The sequence below is a fragment of the Denticeps clupeoides genome, chromosome 3 (assembly GCF_900700375.1).
Source record: "Denticeps clupeoides chromosome 3, fDenClu1.1, whole genome shotgun sequence".
Classification (NCBI taxonomy): domain Eukaryota; kingdom Metazoa; phylum Chordata; class Actinopteri; order Clupeiformes; family Denticipitidae; genus Denticeps; species Denticeps clupeoides.
In genome coordinates, this window is record NC_041709.1 from 32,107,826 (window position 1) to 32,129,568 (window position 21,743).

Below are 21,743 nucleotides of genomic sequence, written 5' to 3' on the forward strand. Positions count from 1 at the left end.
CGTTTACTGTACTCAAGCTCATATTTTATACCACCTATTAATAGGGGGATAAAAACATATTTTTTTTTCTCCTAAAACAATACATTTCTAATCTACAGCTGTTTCCCATTTTCCCTTCCTACAGGTACGCGTGTGTATTGGTAAAAAAAACCCAACATTATTTTATTACTTGTAAACTGGGTTTTTGGCCTCGGCGGCGTGTTGCCATGTCTGATTTGAAGATTAAGGGCTCGCTTCTCTCGTGGCGTTCATGCAAATTTGCTCATTTGCATTTTAACAGCATCGAGCTCCGCCTGCTTGCCACGTTCCCCGCTGCGTTCGTCAGTCATGTCGCCCAGACGTCCTGAAGATGCGATGGGGATGTAAAAAAAAAAAAAAAAAAGGGAGATGCTTTGGCAGATTTTTTTTTTGTTCCTCCCTGTCTGTCCGATCTTTGTCACCTACATTCAGTACAAACATGAATGGGACCATTCAACACCAAAGAGTACCGATTTTTATTTGAATGTCGGCATCACCGCAGATTTCGGGTGATTTTTTTTTTTTTTTTTTTTTTTAATAAATGTCTTCGCCAGGGAAAATACTCGAAACGACGGCTTTTAGGAAAGGGCATCTGGTATAGAAAAGCGGGCTGGGTGCCCTGTTCTCGCTGCGCTTCACGGGTCTCCTGCCGCATCCTGGACAGTGCCTTGTTTTAAGCTTCGGACAGCTTCTCTATCTGCTAGCCATTATTTTACCCCCTTTTTATCGCTCCACTCTGTCTTTCTCTGTGTGTAATTGCTGTATATTCCTCTGTCTGTAAATATGTATAAATTTCCGTAAAGTCCTGTGTCTTATCGGATTTTTTTATTTTTATTTTTTTTTTGGTCAAACCACGCTGTGTGAAAGTGACTGAATCTGTACAGGGCTGTTTTTTTTTTTTTTTTAAGTAAAAGGTACTTTGGTCAATAAAGAAATAAATAACGTTAAAGTCTTGTCTTCATTTGATAATGTCAGATAACACGAGGGTGGTGGTAGGCTCTTGGGAAGACCCAGGTTCAAACCCCACTTAAGACCACTGTGTCCCAGAGCAAGACACTTAACCCTGAGTATCGCCGGGGGGGACTGTCCCTGTCACTACTGATTGTAAGGCGCTCTGGATGAGGGCGTCTGGTCAATGACTTAAATGTAATTTAACATTACACACAACTTGGCTAGCCATGACAAGTGTCCGGGGAGCAGTGTGTGGGGACGGTGCTTTGCTCAGTGGCACCTTGGCGGATCGGGATTCGAACCGGCAACATTCTGATGACTAGGCCGCTTCCTTAACCACTAGGCCACATATACTGTATTATAGTAAATGATCCTCAAGCCTGACCTCTGGGTTTTATCCAATTGGAATTGTTTTCCAGTCTCAGTCTAATTAGTATTTAAGAGAGTGCTGGTGCCAAGAGTGAAATTTGTCAATTATGCAAGTGTCCTGTGGCAAAAAGGATCATTTGAGATCAGCTAAATGTTTTTATATAATTAAGTACATCTGAAGGAAAATACTTTTTTCTGTTTTTCATCTGTAAACTGGAACTCATGATGGAGAAATATCCGCGTTCAACTCCACTCCGCCAGGTGACGCTACTGCGCCGTCGACGGTGGACGTATGACGTCAGGACGCGTGTCAGAGGTCATATTTCTGGGCTTGTTGACATGGCAGCGGACCGTGGCTTGTAAGAAGCCGGCGTAGGGACGCTATGGACGCGCTGGAGGTCGCCGCGGACGAGGTGGCGCTGGAGGGCCTGGACGGCATCACCGCGTCGGGGCTGTGGACCCGGCTGGAGAACCGCGTCCCCGAGTTTTTACTCAGCCTGGACGGCGCGACCAAGGAGCATCTGTGGAGGTCCCTGGTGTGCAACCCGGAGATGAGCTTCTACGAGAACCCGCGGGCTCGGCGCCCGGTCGTGCTGTTTGACCGGTGAGTGGGAGTCTCTGGGTCAGCGGTGGGTTCACGCACAGAACGTCGCTGTATTTTCTAGTTGTACGAAAACCTACAACTACATCTTCAGGAAGTCGTGTACGTCTGTCAGAGTACTTCTCACTCTCTCACTCACACACACACCCTCACTCTCTCACTCACTCACTCACTCACTCACTCACTCACTCACTCACTCACTCACTCACTCACCCACACTCACTCACCCACACTCACTCACCCACTCACTCACTCACCCACTCACTCACTCACCCACTCACTCACTCACCCACTCACTCACCTCACGCCACGCACGCACCCACGCACTCGCACCCGACCGCACGCAGCACCCGCACGCACGCACCCGCACGCACGCACCCGCAGCAGCACCCGCACGCACGCACGCACGCACGCACGCACGCACGCACGCACGCACGCACACAAACACCCACACGCACGCACGCACCCACACTCACGCACGCACCCACACGCACCCACGCACGCACCCACGCCACCCACCCCACCACCCGCACGCACGCCCCGCACGCCACGCACGCAAGCACGAACGCACACGCACGCACCCACGCACCCACACTCACGCACGCACCAACGCACGCACCCACACGCACGCACACCACACGCACGCACGCACGCACCCACACACTCACCCACACGCACCACGCACGCAGTCACCGCACCCAACGCACGCACGCACCCACTCACTCACTCACCCACTCACTCACTCACCCACTCACTCACTCACCCCACATCACTCACTCACCCTCACTCACTCACTCACCCTCACTCACTCACTCACCCTCACTCACTCACCCTCACACACCCTCACTCTCTCAATTTGTGCAGCTGATAAATTGCCGAAAATGCGAAGTAATGCAGCCACTGTTCCGCCCTTTTTTTGCTGTCTTGCCAGAATTTGCTACCGTAGCAGAAATGTTCAGTTACATCTGTTTGTTTTTGCAACGTTTCCAAAATTTCTTACCCACACTCCTGAATGGTCATCTGTATAAGGATTTATGCTGTAATAATAACTTTCCTGTACTTTATAGGGCGTAGCAGTTTTTTTTACGTAGTTTTATGCTGCCAGAAACTGCTTCCTATTGTTTTTAGTGTTTCTTGTGCAGATGAATGTGCTTTTGACACTTTTTGTAAAAAAATTTTTTGCAGTTTCCTCCCCAAAATGTTGTTTTTTTTTAAAAGAACAATTAAACATTTGTCTTTTTTTTTTTTTTTTTTTTTTTATTAAAATAGATTCGGCTCAAAACAGCTTATCTTCCACTGTATTGAAAATATTGATCATGGAGGCTGATGCTGAATAGAATTGTATTACATCTCATTGACTGTTGAAACATCGGCAGACATCGAATCGCTGCCTCGCAAAATCGAAATCAGTCCAATCAAGTCGTAGTAGTATAAGTGCGGAATAGCGACGTTCTTTCACCAACAAAAACAACTCGGCCTTTCTCGACCCGTACGACGCGGACACGCAGACCTAGATGCTTTTGTGTCGAACATATGTAATTCTAGGCTAAACAACGAGGATTTACTTTTCTAACTAAAGCCAAACCCACAGTTTAAAGTAGTCCCATCAAGCAAATGAAATAAACGAGTACAACGAAGTTTAATGGTAGAATTTCATCCCATGCGCACAGAATTCGAAGTGCGTAAGAACGTAAACAGTATAATAACAGGCCCCTCGATTGTGTCTAATGCACGAAATAAACACAAATATAACATTTACCACATCTACCAGACGCCCTTATCCAGAGCGACTTACAATCAGTAGTTACAGGGACAGTCCCCCCCTGGAGACACTCAGGGTGAAGTGTCCTGCTCAGGGACACGATGGTAGTAAGTGGGGTTTGAACCTGGGTCTTCTGGTTCATTGGCGAGTGTCTAACCCACTAGGCTACTACCACCCTACAACAAATATAACAAATCATTAGTAATGTTTAAGATAAACCAGGTATACATACGCTTTTGGCGTTTGGAGATTTACGGCGTGACGTGGACGCGCGCAAGTGCTGCAGCGCTTGGAAGCGGTTTTTGGCGGGTAGCAAAAAAGGGCAGAACACCGGCTTGACTCTTCGCAAGGTTTCAAAGCGACGGCAAATTAAACCGTTTCCTGTCTTTACATTTGGAACTAGCGAATGGAAGAGCGGCTGAATTAAGACGCGCCTTAGTCAGTAGTGACAGGGACGGTCCCCGTGGAGACACTCAGGGTTAAGTGTCCTGCTCAGGGACACAGTGGTAGTAAGTGGGGTTCGAACCCGGGTCTTCTGGTTCAAGGGCGAGTGTGTTGCCCGCTAGGCGGCCACCATCCCTCTTTTCCTACAATTTACGGGCTGTAGCAGCTGAAAGTTGACGGACGTATTTGACTTCGTGAAAGTGGACATTTCTGGAGATTTCTTGTTTTATTTCTTCTAGGTTCGCAGAGATCGACCCCGACACGGGAATCCAGGAGATCCGGCGGGTGTCCGTGGACCCGGCAGCCAGCGAGGACGTGTACCCGGTCCACATCGTCCACGACCAGAAGGACGGAACGCAGGGGTCGTGCCTTTATTTCGAGCAACGGAAAGACGTGAGCGCGGAAATCCGGCGTGACCTGGACCTGGAGCCACGCGTCACACTGGAGGACGCGACGGAACGGTGAGACATCAGTTGACCTGTGACCTGTCAGGCTAGGATGTCGGCCATGCTTTGGGTAACGCAAAAAAATGGCCACAATGTAAGCTATATGTCATATGGACATTGTGGGACAAAATATCCACAGAAAGATGTCCACATTTGTCCACAAAAGTAATTTCTTTATTTAGTTCAGTAGGTTTGTAGTAACCTGGTGGGTGAGACACTCACCTATGAAGCAGAAAACCTTTAAGTCCCAGGTTCAAATCCCGCTTACTACCATTGTGTCCCAGAGCAAGACACTTAACCCTGAGTGTCTCCAGGGGGACTGTCCCTTTAACTACTGATTGTAAGGCGCTCTGGAATAGATTTGTCATTATATAATTCATTTTGTGACCCAGAAAGAACGTTGTGCAGCTGGCGCCCCCGTACTCGCCCCAGGTTTTCACCTTATTGTTTGTGTCCATTGTACTTCCTGATGTGTCTGTGTGCATTTCTGCCCCCCCACCCGTCTCACTCAGGTGGGGAGAGAAGCTGACCATCGTGGCGTCTCAGCGGCTCCGCTACCGCACTCTGATTGGTCCAGAAGGGGACCCCGACCTGAAGCTTTCGGACCCTTCCTACTGCATCCTGGAGAGGCTGGGCCGGGCGCGGTGGCAGGGCGAGCTGCAGAGGGACTTGCACACGAACATCTTTAAGTGTGTACTCATCCCCGCTCCGTCTGACCATATACTCCCGGGAAATGGGGTTTTGCAGTATTTCAGATTGGAATATATATATATATATATATGGGGTGAACGTCCCTCCATCTTGCTTGTGCTTTCCGCTCAGGACCGATGCGGGGAAGCTGCATTACCTGAGGAAGTCGCTGAGCGACAACGGCCTGATCACCATGCAGACGCACCTCATCCGCCTGCCCACCGGGGGGCACCAGTGCTCCATCCTGCTGCTGCTCAGGCGCTTCCATGTGGACAGGTGAGGTTAACCCTGCTCCTTCAGGAGATGTCAGGCAGCCTCTGCACACTGTCATAACCGACCAGCGGAGTCCAGAACCAACAGACTTCCAAGCTCTTTTGTCCCACGTTCCGTCAAACTCGTCACTGGGGGTCAGGACTGGGAACTGAATGAGAGACGAGGACAGGGAGGAGCCGGAACAATCAGGCTAATTAAACTTGCACAAATTGCACAATCAAACATTACTGACTGTGCAGTAAGACACATGATCATTCAGTTAACCTGTGCAATAAGGATTTAGTTATTACTTGTATCCCACCACTAGTTTATTGCTCAGTGTCTCTGTGTGATTGCTGCTTTTATACTTTTAATCAAAATTTTATTTTATTGGGTTTCCTATGTCGTACATATCTTCTTATATTTTATGGCACTGTAATACTAATTGGAAGAGCCATCCCAAGGTATTAATGAAGTTCTACCTACCTACATGCAGAGTAATTTTTTTATATATGTATGTGTATGTGTATGTGTATGTATATGTGTGTGTGTCATAATGTCGTAAATTTTATATAAATTATTTATTATAAAATCATTCTAAAAAAAAAAAAATTCCTTTCCAGGAGGAGCAAGTATGATATTCTGATGGAGATGACGTCCAACATCCTGTCCTCCCTGCCGAACAACACTGGCATCGTGCTCAGACTCCGAGACCAGCTTGTGAGAGCCACACTCTTATTATTATTTTTTGTTCTTGTGTGTGTGTGTGTGTGTCTGCTACTTCCTCCTGTCCCCGTGTTTGCAGCACATCTCAGATCGTACCTTTAAGCGTGTCTACCAGTACATGCTGGCCTCCAAGCTGATCCAGCTGGTGAACCTTCCCCTCCATGACCTGACCCCGGAGGCGGGGCCTTGTAAAACCCAGAAAGGTGTGTCAGTCTGTCCCAGTCCTGCAGCTCGGGGGATATTATATTTTGTTCACTTCCAACAGGCATTTACAGGCATCTGTAAAAATGATTCACTTTTGGAAATGCTGCTGTGCAACAGGAACGGACATCATTGTGCGCTGCATCAAGCTTCTGAAACCCTACGGGAGAAAGGAGGACGATGAAGATGATGATGAAGATGCAAGCTCCAGGATGGGGGGCATCGTCTCAGAGGGGCGGGACGTAGAACGAGATCTCATGCACCATGCCTATGAGATTGGTCCGTTTTTTTTGGCTATTATTCATTTGAACACTTGATGTTCGTTGTTGTGTAACGTCTGATTGGTTGGTGCAGTGGTGAGGGCGGGGACGAGAGGCATCTCCCAGACAGACCTGAGGGGTCGCCTGAATGTCGGCAAGCTGGAGAGCAGGATGATCTGCAGGGTCCTCGAGAGGAACAACATGATTAAGGTGTGCAGAAGGTTTCATGAACCCCTTTTTTTTTTTATCCAAAACAATTATCAAATGGAAAAGTCGTTAGACAGGGATTAAATGAATGATCTGTAGGGCTTCATGGAGGACGAGGGGCGTCAGAGGACCACCAAGTACATAAGTAAAATGTTTGTGGAGAAGAGCGATCTTAACCACCTTCTGATGAAAGAGAAGGCAAAGAGCGAGAAGCTTCGCGTCGGAAAAGAATCCATCGCCATGGAGACAGCACTCACCGAAGCGGCTTCTCAGTCGCATGCCGCGGCCCAGTCCGTGGAGGACCAGGCAGACGGGGCTGAGGAACATATGGTGCAAGAAGAAAAGAAAAAGGGTAAAGGCAAGGGCGGTGGGAAGAAGGGGAAGAAGGCGGCGAAGGTCGGCACGGGGCCTCTGATGAAGCACTCCACGCCTCTGAAAAGTGAGTAGCGCAACGTTCCTCAAACGTTCCATAAACGTTCTTTCTCCTGATGTTGTTCTCCTGCTGTGCAGCAAAGTCCCTCCCGCCTCTCGACGTGACTGGCGACACGACGTTCCGAGGGACGGAGCCCAGCGAAAAGGATGTTGAGGAGGAGCCAGACCTCACTCTGGACATCTCCGCCACCCCCGCCTCCACCTCCACATGTCACGCCGAGGACGAGAAACCTGTAGTAGAGGAGGTGCTGGACCCAAGAGAGGTAGGTCTCCCGCTCTTCATGAGCGATGCTGCTTTGCGCTGCGGGTTTTAATTTCGATATATGTCTGTCTGTCAGAAACTGCCTCTGCCCAAAGGTCGTCTGAAGCACCAGACCTACAGACTGCTGAAGCGTAAGAACCTGATCATCGAGGCAGTGAGGAACCTGAAGATCATCGAGAGCGTCTACACGTGTGTGGCACCTCTTTAAAAACATGTGTACTGAAGTAGACAGAAGTCTTATGCTCTTTACGTGCGTTGAGAGTAGGAACTGGATTTTAGATTGAAGCTGAACATTTGTGCGTGTAAACAATTTCCATCAGTCACATGGTGTCTAAGCGTGTAGCATGGTAGAGCTGTAATTGGACTTAAACGGTTAGGCCCAACCTGGTCTGAGCGCCATCTGACAAGTCAATTTTTTATGTACAAACCCGGCATCAAGCTTCTGAAACCCTACGGGAGAAAGGAGGACGAAGAAGATGAAGATGCAAGCTCCAGGATGGGGGGGCATCGTCTCAGAGGGGCGGGACGTAGAACGAGATCTCATGCACCATGCCTATGAGATTGGTCCGTTAGTTTTTTTGGGCTATTATTCATTTGAAGACTTGATCTTCTTGATCTTCTGACAAGTCCATTTTTTATGTACAAACCCGGCTTTCTTTGCGTGCTCCGGGTTTAAAATATAACCAGCAGAAGTCCTCCACATCCATTCTCGCATCTCTCTCGCCATAATTCAAACGCATCACCTGATGAATAAAACAAATTTACAAGCAGAAAACCATACGGAAAGGACCGGTACCATAGACCGGAAATTTGCTGTAGAATCAGCGATTGTGCAAGTGTGCGATATGAGAATATTTTTGTTTTCAGATTGCAGAAGATGTTGATCGACGAAGAGCGCACGGACGGCGTCAACACGAGGGTGTGTAAGAAAAGCATTATCCGACTCATCCACACCCTGTCCAAAGAGGGACTGCTCCGCCTCTACAGAACTACAGTTATACAGGACGGTGTACAAAAAAAGGTATATTTTTCTGTTTGTACTGATATGTCATTTCCACCATGTAAACTAAAAATGTAACCTCAGAAATTGTCCAAAAAAATAATCAGAATAATATTTCCCTGTAACGTGAGGAGATTTTACTCCCCATTGTAAGTACATGGACACACGTGCACTAGTTTGTATGTGTAACTACCGCCATGTAAGCTTATATTCTACAAGTAAATGAACACTCTCCCCGTCTCAGGTGGAATTTGTGGTCCATCCCTCAATCACTCCAGATGATCCTCTGGTGAAAAGTGCAATAGAACAGGTCCGCTTCCGCATCTCTGGTTCTTACTCTGTCGTCAGGTAAGAGAGAACCATGTGTGTTTACACGGGCATAAGCCGATCGCTCTGTCACAGTGCCCACAATGCTCTCGCTTTCATCTCAGGATGAAGGCATTGGAAGAGCGGAAGTTAAAAGAGAAGGAGAAGCGCGTCGTCAGTCCCAGCCATCCCAAAAATGCAAACAAAATAGAAAAGAAGATGGGAGTTCAGCCCCTCAAAGACTTCCGCCCCACCATCGGTCAGATATTAATGAATTTATTTCTATTCTCTTGATTTCTGAGACGTACACAGCGTGTAGTAATATTGGGCTGTGGTTATATATGTTTCTTCTCAGTGCCGGGCTACGGACGATCGCTGGGCTACCAGCCCAAGATGCCTCGTCTGCAGCTGGTTCACATCTTCCTGTGGTACATTATCCACGGCCACCCACTCAAGCAGGGTGGTCCCAGTCAGACCGATGACTCCGAGCCGCAGGCGAGCACCAGCTCGCAGGAAGTGAGAAATGAAGCCTCGGCTGCTGTGGATGGCACTCCAGCCGACCAGATGAAAGGTATGCTCCTTTTTTTTCCCCTCCGTGTAGGAACAGAGCAAGTGCATGTGTATTGTTCACAATGAGAACATTTATGTGTGTGTCTCCCAGTCTATGCAGATGAGATTAGCTGGAAACGCTACGTACCCCCCACTCCTGTACACACAGAGTACACCAGTGACTGGGCCCTGACCAGTGACATCCTCATCGCCCTGCCGCTCTCTCTGTTCATCCAGATCGTACACATCAGCTTCAAGGTACACACACACACACACACACACACACACACACACACACACACACCCATTTCACACTCGTTTCAGACACAAAAGTAAATGCTTCTCACTCTCCTTCCTCTCTCCAACCCAGGTTGAGGGGCTGGAGGAGTATCTGAATGACCCTGTAAAGAAGCACTACTTAATCCGATATCTTCCCTCCAACATGAAGAGACAGCTGCTGTACAAACGGTACACACACACACACACACACACACACTCACACTCTGTATGGGGTTCCTCATGGATCCATTCTTGGCCCCTTTTTTTTTTTTTTTTTTTTTTTTTTTACTCAATATGTTACCACATTTTATGCAGGTGACACCCAAGTTGTACCCCTTCGTAATAATTCTCTACAATCTATCTTGGTTGTGGATGTCCTTAACGTTTTATATATATATATATGAGTGTGATTTCTGATAAGTCTTATGTTTAGCAAACAAATAAGCTTTGTTATCTCTAAATTCTATTACATAAAGTTAACTTTACTTTTTCAGGAAGTACGTCTTCAGCTTCAGTCAGTGCCTGGAGCGCTTGTGCTTCATGGGGCTGCTGCAGTTTGGGCCCATGGAGAAGTTCCAGGAAAAAGATCAAGTACGAGACCACTAGCATGTATCAGAAATACATTTAGTATATATTTAAAAAATGTTTTCACAGATTTATTTATAGTAAAAATAAATCTGTAAACCGTGACCAACCGATTTCTGTCAAGTATAGAAAAATCACTTTGTTTAGTTTGTCTGTTTTGTTTCCCCCCTTTTTAATTTTTTTTTTCTTTAAGACATTTGTGTACATGAGAAAGCACGCCACCATTGTGGACACCACACTGTGTGAGCCGCACTACAAAATGGCATATGAGATGCGGCCTTTTGAGCGCCGCCGCTACGCGTTCAACACGGCGCACGACCTCGACAACTTCTGGTTCGACCTTATGTGCGTGTGCCTCAACACGCCGCTGGGTAAGGGAGCCGTGCTTTCTGTGCTTAGCTCGTGTGACTTAACTCATGGCTTGCAAGGGGTTCTTTCAGGGTTGAAAAGACGAACGCACGCACATACACACACACACACACACACACACACACACACACACTTGTTGTATATTCACTTATTCTTTTGTCCAGGTGTGGTGAGACAACGACTTCAGACCGGTGAGGAGCAGGAGTCAGAGGATGCTCCAGACAAAGAGCAGCAAGGTCATCACAGATACAGCAGACTGCATTATACAATCAAGTGGGTACACACACACACGGTTATTTAGCTTTGTGGGGACCTATGATACAGCATTTAAGGAGTCCCCTCTTGTGCCTTACAGGGGCAGCGTTGAAATCATTGATGATATGGGCATCCCTGGCGATGGGCTGGGGGCAGGAGGCCTGGATTCAGACTTTTATGCCCATTTGAAGCGCAACTGGATCTGGAACTACCAGATAAACGGGCCGCAGGTAGCGATTTACACACGTGCACACACAAACTTGCTTGTAATCAGTTTCAACTGTTTTTGCTACTTTCTTTTACATGACATTTGTAAAATTTGTTTGACCATGTATGTTGCATTGTATGGAATAGGTTAGCAAGGCTAACATTTTTATTCTAGTGTTTGCTCAGGTGATCTTTTGAAAGTGTCCAAATCAATCCAAATTCAAAGGCTACATGGGACTCCAGGCTGTAGTCCCGGGCTTTACATGGGACTCCACCACGAGGAGGACAAAAATGGTCATTTTAGGAAAGTGACCAATAACCGTCGCCTTAAAGATTTCTTATGTTTGATCTTTACAGGGATCCTTCAGCATTGAAACCAAATCCATAAGACTGCGGAATCTCCTGTCCACACACAAGCTGTCCAAATCTGTGCCACCGGGTGAGGCATAAAACTGAAGTGTCTGTGTTCTTTGGGATTACGGAAATGAAAGCGTGCGTTTCTGAGACTCGTTATTCTTTTCCAATTTTCCTACAAGGCACTGAGAAGGTGAATCCACCCGTACTGCAGGAAGAGGACGTGCGTGTTGCCATAGAGCCCAGCTCTCAGATACAACAGAACCATGGTGGGAAGAAGCAGAAACGAAAACGGCTGAAAAAAGACGTGGGAACCAACAAACCGCCCAAGAAAAAGAGACGAGGTGGGGGCGCACCCTCACATGGAACCTTGCCCTGTAGATAACGGACCATCCATTGGCTCAGCGTCAACCGGGGTTTCTCTTCTTGCTGCAGCCACAGCGCGACAGAGGCAGTTCCTGGACGAGACGGACAAGCAGGCGCTGCAGATGATGACCCGTAAACGCGTCACCTGGACAAAGCAGGAGGACAGCATGATTATGCTCTGCAGAGTAGCCAGCCACTTCCTCAATCGCAAGGCAAGGACGTTTAACCAAATGCAGGACGAGGCGAACTCTCTCCATGTGCCTGACCACGTTAGAGTAGCTTTTGGACGCCGTTCCTTTATTTCAGTAAGATATCGCTTAAAATGCAACTCTTTCGCAGAGCCACAGTGTTGCAATAGAATCACAGTTTGCTTAGAGCAACAAAAGCTGCCCTCAAAACGTCCACTTGGGTTTGCATGTTCACGGTCACGCAGCGCCATCTAGTGGTGCTTCCTTAAATCACACAGAGCACTGAAATGATCAAATCTGATGATCCTCTTATAGAAATGTTCTGGTTTTGAATGCGCGAAAAAGACATCAGGAACATGCTGCTCTGTGAGTGAAGATACCAAAAGCATATTTTTTGGTTGCTGTCTCCTGCAGATTAAGAAGCCCTTTGTGCCGTGGCAGGTGGTGCGGGATTTGCTCCGTGCTGAGTTTCATGCGTCTGTAGACAAGACGTCGCTTTCTGTGGGACGGCGCTCCCGTTACATCATGAAGAACCCTCAGACCTGCCTTAACTTCAAGTTGGTTCCTCATCCTTTGCGATGTCTGCTTCTTCATTTCATTAGTGACTGGGTGCATAAAAGCATGTACCTCAGTAAACAGAACTTTGTTAAATGTTTTCCTACATTTTATTGAATTTGTTTTATAAAAATGATTGTTTATAATGTTTGCCTCAGTGTGAAAGGGTTTGTGTGGTATGCATTTGCTTTCTGTGTAATATGTGTGTTCTTTATTTTCATGACCATTTACGTTTGGTAGATTCTCACTGAAGGATTCTCACATGAACACATGTGGAGTTATGTACTTAACAAAAAAAGGTGAAATAACTGAAAACGCTCTGATTTCTGCTTTGCTCACTCTTGGCATTCTCTCCATGAGCTTCAAGGGGTCGTCACCTGAAATGGTTCTCCAACAGTCTTGAAGGAGTTCCCAGAGGTGTTTAGCACTTGTTGGCCCCTTTGCCTTCACTCTGCGGTCCAGCTCACCCCAAACCATCTGGATTGGGTTCAGGTCCGGTGACTGTGGAAGTCAGGTCTCCACTTTTTGTTAAGTACAGAACTCCACATGTGTTCATTCATAGTTTTGATGCCTTCAGTGAGAATCTACCAACGTAAATGGTCATGAAAATAAAGAAAACATATTGAATGAGAAGGTGTGTCCAAACGTTTGGCCTGTACTGTATATGTGCGTGTTATGTGTTTCATATGCTGTTTGTGTGTCCTGTTGTAGGATTTGTCTAGCAGAGGTGTATCAGGATAAGCATCTTGTGGCCGAGTTCCAGAACAGGCAATGCAATTATGATGACCAGCAGGTAAGTGATCTCTTCACTCGAGCCTGTGTGTTTTTGCCAGGGTGCTATCTGTGTTGTGTTGAATGAAAATCATGCCTTGTGGTTAATCTGTGTGTGTGTGTGTGTGTGTGTGTGTGTGTAGGTGTGCAGTGATGAATTTAGGGAGTTTATAGGGGTGTTGAGGCAGAAGTTTAGCTCTGCAGCAGGATCCTGCAGCATTGACATCCCGGACAGCAAAGAGGAGCTCTTCCAGAAGTAAGCTTCTTCCTCTCACACACACACACACACACACACACACTCACACACATCAAGAAATGTTTGCCTCTGTTTTAAACATGCTTTGTTCTTTTCAGGTTTAGGGTCTATGTCATCGGAGACGAAACACTAGTGGACACCCAGGATGTGCTTACAAAGTACGAACACCAGTCACTTCTGTCTGTGTTTGTGTGACACAACTGTTCTTCTGATTGTATCGGTGTGTGAAGTGGTTGTCATTATGATGCACAGCAATCACAGCACACGGTGACACAAGGAATTGTGTCCTCTGCATTTACTCCATCACCTTAGTGAGCAGTGGGCAGCCATGACAGGCGCCTGGGGAGCAGTGTGGGGGGTCCAGAGATGGCCAGTAATGTGCCAAAAATAACACGGTATTGTAATCCAGTAATGAGTAAAGTAAGGCATTATCATTAAATTACTGTAATTATGTTCCTGTTACCTTCCTGTAAGAAGGTTGTGTAATGCGTTACTAAACCGTGATTTTGTTTGTTAGTGTCTCGTGACAATGACATATGAGTGCGCAAGGTCCGTGGTAGTTTGACGTTTGACTCTGTTCTACAAAAAAAAAAAATATTAGGGTCCGCTAGGGGTGTTTTAAATTAATCGTACAATCGATGCAGACGTGGACGATCCTGCGTCGATGCAGTGCAGAACATAATCGATTACATCATAATGACGTTGCTTGGTGGTTGTCTGGTGGCGGTATAAAAATTCTTGTTAAAAAGCAGTGCCAGTAGCGACTGTGATCTGCGTATAGTGCTGCTCCGGGTAGGAGTTTCACGCGCCGTGCCAATTGGCGGCCTTGTCCTCGCACCACAGTCATTCCTTGAACTTTGACCGCTGCGCGCCGTGACGTAAACGGTAGAATCAAACCGGGTGAGTTTTCTTTCTCCCACTTCGAAATACACCCGTGAAGCGGGAATGGAGGAAAAGCTGATCTTAACAGTCTCTGAGTGGCCAGAGATCTACAACACGACACTGTCGTCTGTCGCGCTGAGCCCTGCGGCACGTGCAGCACGTTCGGTCTGAAAGCGGCCTTCAGATTGCCTTCAATGTGCAAAAAAAACTTGACTCACCTGATTTTGAAAAATCAGTCCTGTGACTTGGTGTCTGAATCTGAAATGTGATGACGAGGAACCGACTTACTACTGGTGTCATAGAAGCTTTTTCAACTGCATCTGGTGATGGACCGTTTAGCCTCCCTCCACACTACAGATGTGCATCGCACCGTAAACCGGATTTCAACAAGCGACATTAACTAACATTCAAATGACTGTACAGACACCAAGGCTGTATATAGTAGCGTTGGAAAAACGATCGACGATAGCGTCTGAACAGGTGGAGGAAGCCAATGGTACCCACACCCACATCGTGGAATTCCCTGCACGAGGCCATTTCCAGAATCATCACAGTTCTTTTAATCCCCTGTGTGTAAAAAGTGGAATCAAATGCCTTAATGAACAGGGGGTACCAATTCTTGAAGGAGTTCTGCACTGCGATGAAGACCCTGTTTTTTTTTTTTTTTTTTTTTTTTTTTTTTTAAATGCTGGATGGAATATGCAGAAATATAGGTTAAGAGAAGAAAGACTTGCTTTATTTTCTCAAAACAGGTTTAAGCAGATTTCTTAAATTCAGAGACTTTCATTTAATTTTTTTTATTAATGAAATGATGTAATATGCAAAAAGTTGATTCCATTTTAATTCCTTTTGAAAGTAATTGGTCAGGAATTTGAACCGGCTTCCTTTCCCGATACACCACTGTCCCTTTCCATGATTAACATAAATATATGGTCCATCCTTTATGGAGTTTGTTACAAGAGGTGTCGCCCAGGGCAGTGGCGAATAAGGAAGTGGACCCATAATCAGAAGGTTGCCTGCTGGCTAATGTGATTGGTTAATGCAACGGACACATTTTGTTGTCACTGTGTGCTGCACTGCAGTGTTTCACAATGTCAATCGCTTGACTTTCACTTAGCTTTCCAAAATACATACACCCTAATCGTGGTACTTCGTGGGGACCGAGCACCTCAACAGGGCGCTATTAACAGTCATCTACAGGCACAGTCAGTCTAGGGGTGCTTGATTATGTGACCGTGAATATTTAGAAATCCAGATGATCTGCAAACATTTGATTGTTATTGATGGATGAAAAAGGCATCAATCTCTGTCCTTGTTGTAACCCTGTGTGTGTGTGTATGTTTGTGTGTGGTCGGGGACCTATAGTCAGGAGGACATTCACGCCCTGGTTCTGAATAACCTCATCCAGAGCACACTGGCCCTGTCCAACTACCAGATGAAGACCTGCCGCTCCTTTCAGGTAATTATTGACTGTGTATTGACCATTGACACTCTAAACAGAGCGATGGGATTCTAGTTAGTAGTATGAGACTTCGTTTATTCATCTCATGGCGTTTCTGAGCAAGACTCTTAACCCTGACTTGCTGCTGAAAGACTGTGAAATGTGACCCTAAATCTGTCTCTCCACCTTAGACCTTCCACATGTACAGTAAGTACAAGCAGCCTGTCCTGTTCAAGGCCTTTGAAAGATGTCAGAGCAGAGGCCTGGTCAACCGCAGGAGGAACGGGAAGCACGAGCCGAGGAAGGACCGCTCTCTCCCCATCCTGCCCATGTCCTATCAACTGTCCCAGGGCTACTACAGGTGCCCGTATTGTCCGGTCTGTCCTTAAACATGGCATCCTGGCATATATGATTTTAAAACATTGGTGTTGGTTATTAGTGCACACAGTTCAGTAGACTAGGACCACCAGCACAAATGTGACCGTTGTCACGGCATAGCAAGCAGTTGGAGCATTTTTCTGCACTTCTGCATGTCACACACAGATTGCGGACACACAGGGCACATTGATTTTTTTTTATTTTTTTTTTTTTTTACATCAATTCTGCCATCAAACCCTGCCTGCAGCAGGCCAGCATTTTCAAGGGCCGTTTTTACTGTTCAAGTCCTACCATGACTCTTTTAGTCTAGTTTTAGTCTAGTTGGGAGACACCAGAAACGGAAATACTGCATAGAAACAATAGCGTTATTAAATTAGAGGAAATAACGTCAATAAAAATTAAGAGACTTTTTAGTATAGTTTGTTTTTATTAGTCAACAATATTACATGATATATTTCGTCATGGTTATAGTTATTGACCTGCATTGACGTTGCGTCACGTCTCATTTCAGTCACATCATAAAGGTTTGAAGATGTTTGGTCATATATTCAATTCATCTGCTAAATCGATGGTACTCGCGTGGCCTAGAAATGTTCTTTTCACTTCCAGCGAACTGGTGTATCGTGGACAGGCTTTTTCAGAACCTCCCCTCTCTCCCTCAGGCGCTTCTTGTGGCGCTTCCCTGCCACTATGTGCAACGAAGTGTTTGACTTCCACAAGGAATTGATTGCGGCGGGCAGGGAGGACCGATCCAGCACCTTCCACTTCCAGGTCCCGGAGAACAAGAACCAGAAGACCCCAGTGAAGACAGGCCAGCCTGGGCATTCATCAAATCCCTCTGAAGCCTCTGAGGTCCTGGAAAAGCTGGAGGGGATGGTGCAGGTCCCCATAGATGCCTCAGGGGGCGCGTGCTTGACTGGCCTGACACTCATGTCACTGGGGTTTCTGTCCTTTGACGTGACAATTCCTGATCAGATTGTGGTGGTGGACAGCGCAATGACCGACAACGAGGTGGTAAGGAGGTGGGTAGAAGCACACAGGCGCACAAACGTCTGCATAAATGCACTCGCTCACTCGCTGCCCGTAGCGCCGCGGTACAGCTTGTAATAGGGCCCGACCCAACAAGTACAGCTTTTTAAAAGCCCTCTTTCGGTTTCAGCTCCTCAGCATTTTTTGTGAATAATTTGTGAATTATTCAATCACCTGATTACTGTGACCAAGAATTGCAAATCAAATGAACATTTTATTTAAAAATGAACAACATTTTAATAAAACTAATTTACAACATGTGAAACCCTTTTACCAATCACCAAAACAGATGTCTATTAGTGGCTTGCTGCAGTACAGGTAACATGAGTCTGTTAGCATTGACAAAGGCCAAAAACTAATAGAATGTGGAAGGAAATTTTAATATATCAATAAGATCAAATTAAAATTGTATTTTCGAAGCGCGTCTGTGTGCTGAGGAAAAACTCTGGCCCTTGAACAAATGTAGTTGACCACCCCTGGCCTTAAAAGGTAAATCGGGCTTCCTTAAACCTGGATACTCTGATAGCTGCTCCGTCCTGTTAATCGCAGGGATTAAAGTTCCCTGTCTCTGTGACTGATTTCCTGGTAACAGACCAAAAGCAAGGTGCTGCGGCCTGAATCCCATTTTTTTGCGGCATGTGCGCTCGAAAAGTGCCTTTCGCTGCACCCAACAACATCTGACCGCAGTGTCTGCAGAGGCTCGAGTCCAATATTGTTGAATTTTGACCTCTGCCAAAAAACACAATTATTTTTCCTTGTTTTACTCTGTGTACTTGGTCACGCTGCCCGAGCCCATATCGGGACACTGGGTGCAGGGCGGGCTACCAGCCCACCACACACCATACATTCACACACTCACACCTACGAACAGTTCGGAGTCGCCTATCCAACTAGTCGGAGGAGACCCGCACCAACATGGGGAGAGCATGCAGGCTCCACCCACACAAACGAACCGGCTCGCCACCGCGCAGACTCATTCAAACACATACAAACCATAATAATAGTAAAATAGTAACTGTATAGCATATGAATTGAACAGATTATTGTGACCAACTTGTGGCCTGTTAGTCTGACTAAGGAGGTGTTGGAAGACGAGGATGAGGACGAGGACGGGGAGTCCAGGAGGAAATTCGAGGTGAGGGCACCCCAGGCGTCCCACACCACCTACTTACTGATGAGGGGCTTTTACATCCCTGGGATCCTCAGCACTAGGAACAACAAACTGAACTCCAACGACAACATTGTGGTCAACTCGTGCACTCTGCATGTCAAACTTCGTGACACGCCCAGCCACAAGCTGTTCTACACAGATGGTGAGGATCTACACACACACACACACACACACACACACTCCAATAAACTTGCATAAAGACTTGTGTATCGATGAACAACCCGAATGCTGAGTTGCGAACGCTTGTCAGTGTGAAATGAGGAGGCACTGCTAGGTTGCAAGTCGATCCAGCCAACTTGGTTTACGAAGCCTAGATGTTATGTGGTCTCCAAAGGAAGTTATTCCTGACTCGTTAAAATGGAAGGCCAAATGAATGAAATTTTTTACGTGTCCAAAATAAGTTCATGTGCTTTGGTTGGACCGAAACCTCAAGCCACGGTCATCAAGGTCCAAGTAACACTGATTTCTCAGCCCTCATTTACCTTTGTGGCAGAGAAATTGAAAATTCTGCAAAATGTTTAGACTAACATTGGGTTGTAGGAGCCCAGTGGTCACACTCGCCTATGAACCAGAAGAACACAGTCAGAGGTTCGAACCCCACTTATAACCATTGTGTCCCTGAGCAAGACACTTAACCCAGAGTGTCTAACTACTGATTGTAAGGCGCTCTGGACAATAAAGTGACGTGATTGTCATTGTGAGACACTGCAGCACAGCACACGGTGACACAACGAAATGTGTCCTCTGCTTTTAACCTTCACCCTTGGTGAGCAGTGGGCAGCCATGACAGGCACCTGGGGAGCAGTGTGTGGGGACGGTGCTTTGCTCAGTGGCACCTTGGCGGATCGGGATTCGAACCGGCAACCTTCTGATTACGGGGCCGCTTCCACCACTGCCCCACAAACCAGCGTTTTAAATGCTGTAAATGTACATTTAAATCCCGTTCCCAGGCGTACTTCTGATTTAAAAACGCACAGCATCGTTTGTCATTTCTCACGGTCAGATGTGGAGACCGTGGTCTTCCAGTCGGCTCTCGTCCCTCTGCCCTCGCACTTTTCCCGTCTCTTCCACTCCGAGGGGACCGAGATGGAGGCGCTGGCCCGGCGGTGCGAGACGGAGCTGGGATACGCCGCCACCGACCTGCAGGCCTGCCTGGCCGTCATGGCTGAGGTGGAGGGAAGGAAGGAGTTCGGGGTGGACCGCAGGGAGCTCTGCAGGGCCTTCAGCTCCCTGCGGCAGCCTGAGCAGGGCCGTAGCCGAGGCCTAGAGAACTACCTACAGGTTAGAGGGAGCAAGACCGGTTGGGAAGTGGACGTTGGGTGTGTTTTGCGTCTCTTTTGTGCGTCTGGTGACACGTCTTCTGCCTGCAGGACTTGTTGGCTATGGAGGAGCTGGTGGAGGTGGGCGGTCTCTCGGCGCGTCTGGTCAGCATGAAGCACGCGGCGCCATGGCTGCTGCACTCAGTGGAGCTGAGGGAGCACCAAACCCACACGACCCGCGCCCTCCGCACCCTGCAGGCCCTGCGTCCGCCTCAAACCGGGCAGACCGACCCGGCTCCCCGCAGCAGCAAGAGGCCGCTGGGGCTGGACGGCCAGGCCCAGGACCCGCAGTGTGACCAGGAGGAGGGTCCGGCAAAAAAGAGGCCTGCAACGGAACCGCTTGATGAAGAGGCCAGAACGGCACCAAGCCCAGTTACTGCAGGGGATGATGTCAGGGATGCTGAGAAGCACAGACTACAGGACCAATTGTCAAGTGATCAAGGTAACCTTTCATACATCCAAAAGGAAGATTAGTAAGTGGTTCCATATAATATCCCCTGTGTCATTTTTTACAATTATCTTTGCAGTGGAATTGTAAATGCAACTACCTTTACGGTTGCTCAATTTCTACAATATTGACTAACTCTACATGGGAATACTATCTTTCTAAAAAAGGGACTCTGGACCTGCCCCCTGTCTTGTCATTGCCTGCGTTATAATTGTCATGATCCGGTGCAACGAGACACCAGCCTTAATTATTCATGGACTTAAACACGGTTGAAAAGTTGCAAATGACGTTCTAATCAGTAGCAGTAGTACGTTACGCTATTATAATTACAACAATATCACCGGATTAATGCCCATATCACTATGACAATAAGTTGAGTGCTAGGTTTTGTTACAGAAAAGTAATAATTTGTGTGTATCTTTCAGAAACCTGTAAGCCATCGTTAGATGTGAGTAAGGGGTAAGTGTCGCTTTTTACTAGATCATTCATTTTGGTTGCTATCCCATTATTTGAATTGATGTCCACCTCTCTCTCTCTCTCTCTCTCGCTCTCTCTGTGCAGAGACTTTCAGAAGTTCAGCTTTGTGAGCCGTCCGTGGCGCACTGTGGACGGCTCTTTGAACCTGCCTGTGTGTAAGGGGATGATCGAGGGCGTGCTGGCCCACATCATGAGCCAGCCGGGTCTGACCGAGAGACATCTGGTGCAGCATTACATCCACCTGCTGCAGCCCACGGTGACGCTGGACCTGGTGCAGGTAAACCTTTTTTTTTTTTTTAAATGCCTTAATCACTTTAAGAAATGAACGAATATCCCATTTTTAATGCTACTATTATTTTTAATGCACATACAGTTTCAATATGAATGGCTTAAAGGCTCACACTAGGAAATGCCAAAAAAAAAAAAAAGTGCAACAAATGAAATTTTTTAAATTCCCTTTCTCAGGTTTTGGTAGAGTTGGGTTGTGTGAAGAGGCGGTTTCTGTTGTCGCGGCCACAGACCCTTCTGTTTTCGGAGCCCCGCTGTAGTGAAGTGAGCGGGTACGACGTGGGCCCGAACGCCTGCCACGATGCCACCGCCTTCTACGAGCCGACAATGGACGCCGCGCTGCGCCTGGCCAAGGTCTTCCCCCACGAGCGCAACTGGAACAAGTGGGGCTACACCCAGCACCCCCACTCTACACAGACGCTCTAGAGACGGGTTGTCTGTTCAGGATTTTGAATGTGAAGATTCACCCAGACATAGAATAGCAGAGACTGTGCGAGATTTACATTTTAGGGAGTTTTGGAGGAACTTTCGCTTTGCTTGGTTTTGTTAATTTGTTCATTGTATTAAAATGTTTGTGTAAAGACTTTCAGTAAAGACTCTTGTCTCAGTATTTCTGACTGTAATATAAATACGACAAGAATTGAATAGA

General features: G+C 47.0%; 1 protein-coding gene across 2 annotated transcripts; it reads left to right on the forward strand.

Moving 5' to 3' along the window:
• Window positions 1-1,665: 1,665 nt before the first annotated feature.
• On the forward strand, window positions 1,666-21,690 carry gtf3c1 (general transcription factor IIIC subunit 1). 2 transcript variants are annotated; one of them, XM_028971965.1, is made up of 37 exons: window positions 1,666-1,942; window positions 4,385-4,606; window positions 5,104-5,280; window positions 5,414-5,557; window positions 6,157-6,253; window positions 6,339-6,462; window positions 6,581-6,739; window positions 6,815-6,930; window positions 7,027-7,366; window positions 7,438-7,622; window positions 7,698-7,810; window positions 8,489-8,642; window positions 8,866-8,969; window positions 9,053-9,186; window positions 9,283-9,498; window positions 9,589-9,734; window positions 9,847-9,944; window positions 10,250-10,346; window positions 10,534-10,711; window positions 10,874-10,982; window positions 11,065-11,194; window positions 11,529-11,610; window positions 11,708-11,869; window positions 11,961-12,103; window positions 12,494-12,636; window positions 13,346-13,427; window positions 13,549-13,661; window positions 13,760-13,819; window positions 15,909-16,002; window positions 16,176-16,345; window positions 17,025-17,384; window positions 18,460-18,704; window positions 19,566-19,843; window positions 19,933-20,323; window positions 20,755-20,788; window positions 20,891-21,083; window positions 21,272-21,690. In XM_028971965.1, the coding sequence occupies exons 1-37, from the start codon at window positions 1,722-1,724 to the stop codon at window positions 21,518-21,520; spliced, it is 6,063 nt and encodes a 2,020-aa protein (XP_028827798.1). In that variant the 5' UTR covers window positions 1,666-1,721; the 3' UTR covers window positions 21,521-21,690. The 2 variants fall into 2 exon arrangements, with proteins under 2 accessions (XP_028827798.1, XP_028827799.1); XM_028971966.1 differs by having other exon boundaries at window positions 19,566-19,708; window positions 20,158-20,323.
• The last annotated feature ends 53 nt before the right edge of the window (window positions 21,691-21,743 follow it).

Excerpts from the sequence above, each read along its gene's own strand:
- gtf3c1 (XM_028971965.1), top strand. The coding sequence starts at position 1,722 with ATGGACGCGCTGGAGGTCGCCGCGGACGAGGTGGCGCTGGAGGGCCTG. Across the intron at positions 4,607-5,103 it reads CTGGAGGACGCGACGGAACG|GTGGGGAGAGAAGCTGACCA; the intron begins GTGAGACATCAG and ends CGTCTCACTCAG. Across the intron at positions 11,870-11,960 it reads GCCCAAGAAAAAGAGACGAG|CCACAGCGCGACAGAGGCAG; the intron begins GTGGGGGCGCAC and ends TTCTTGCTGCAG.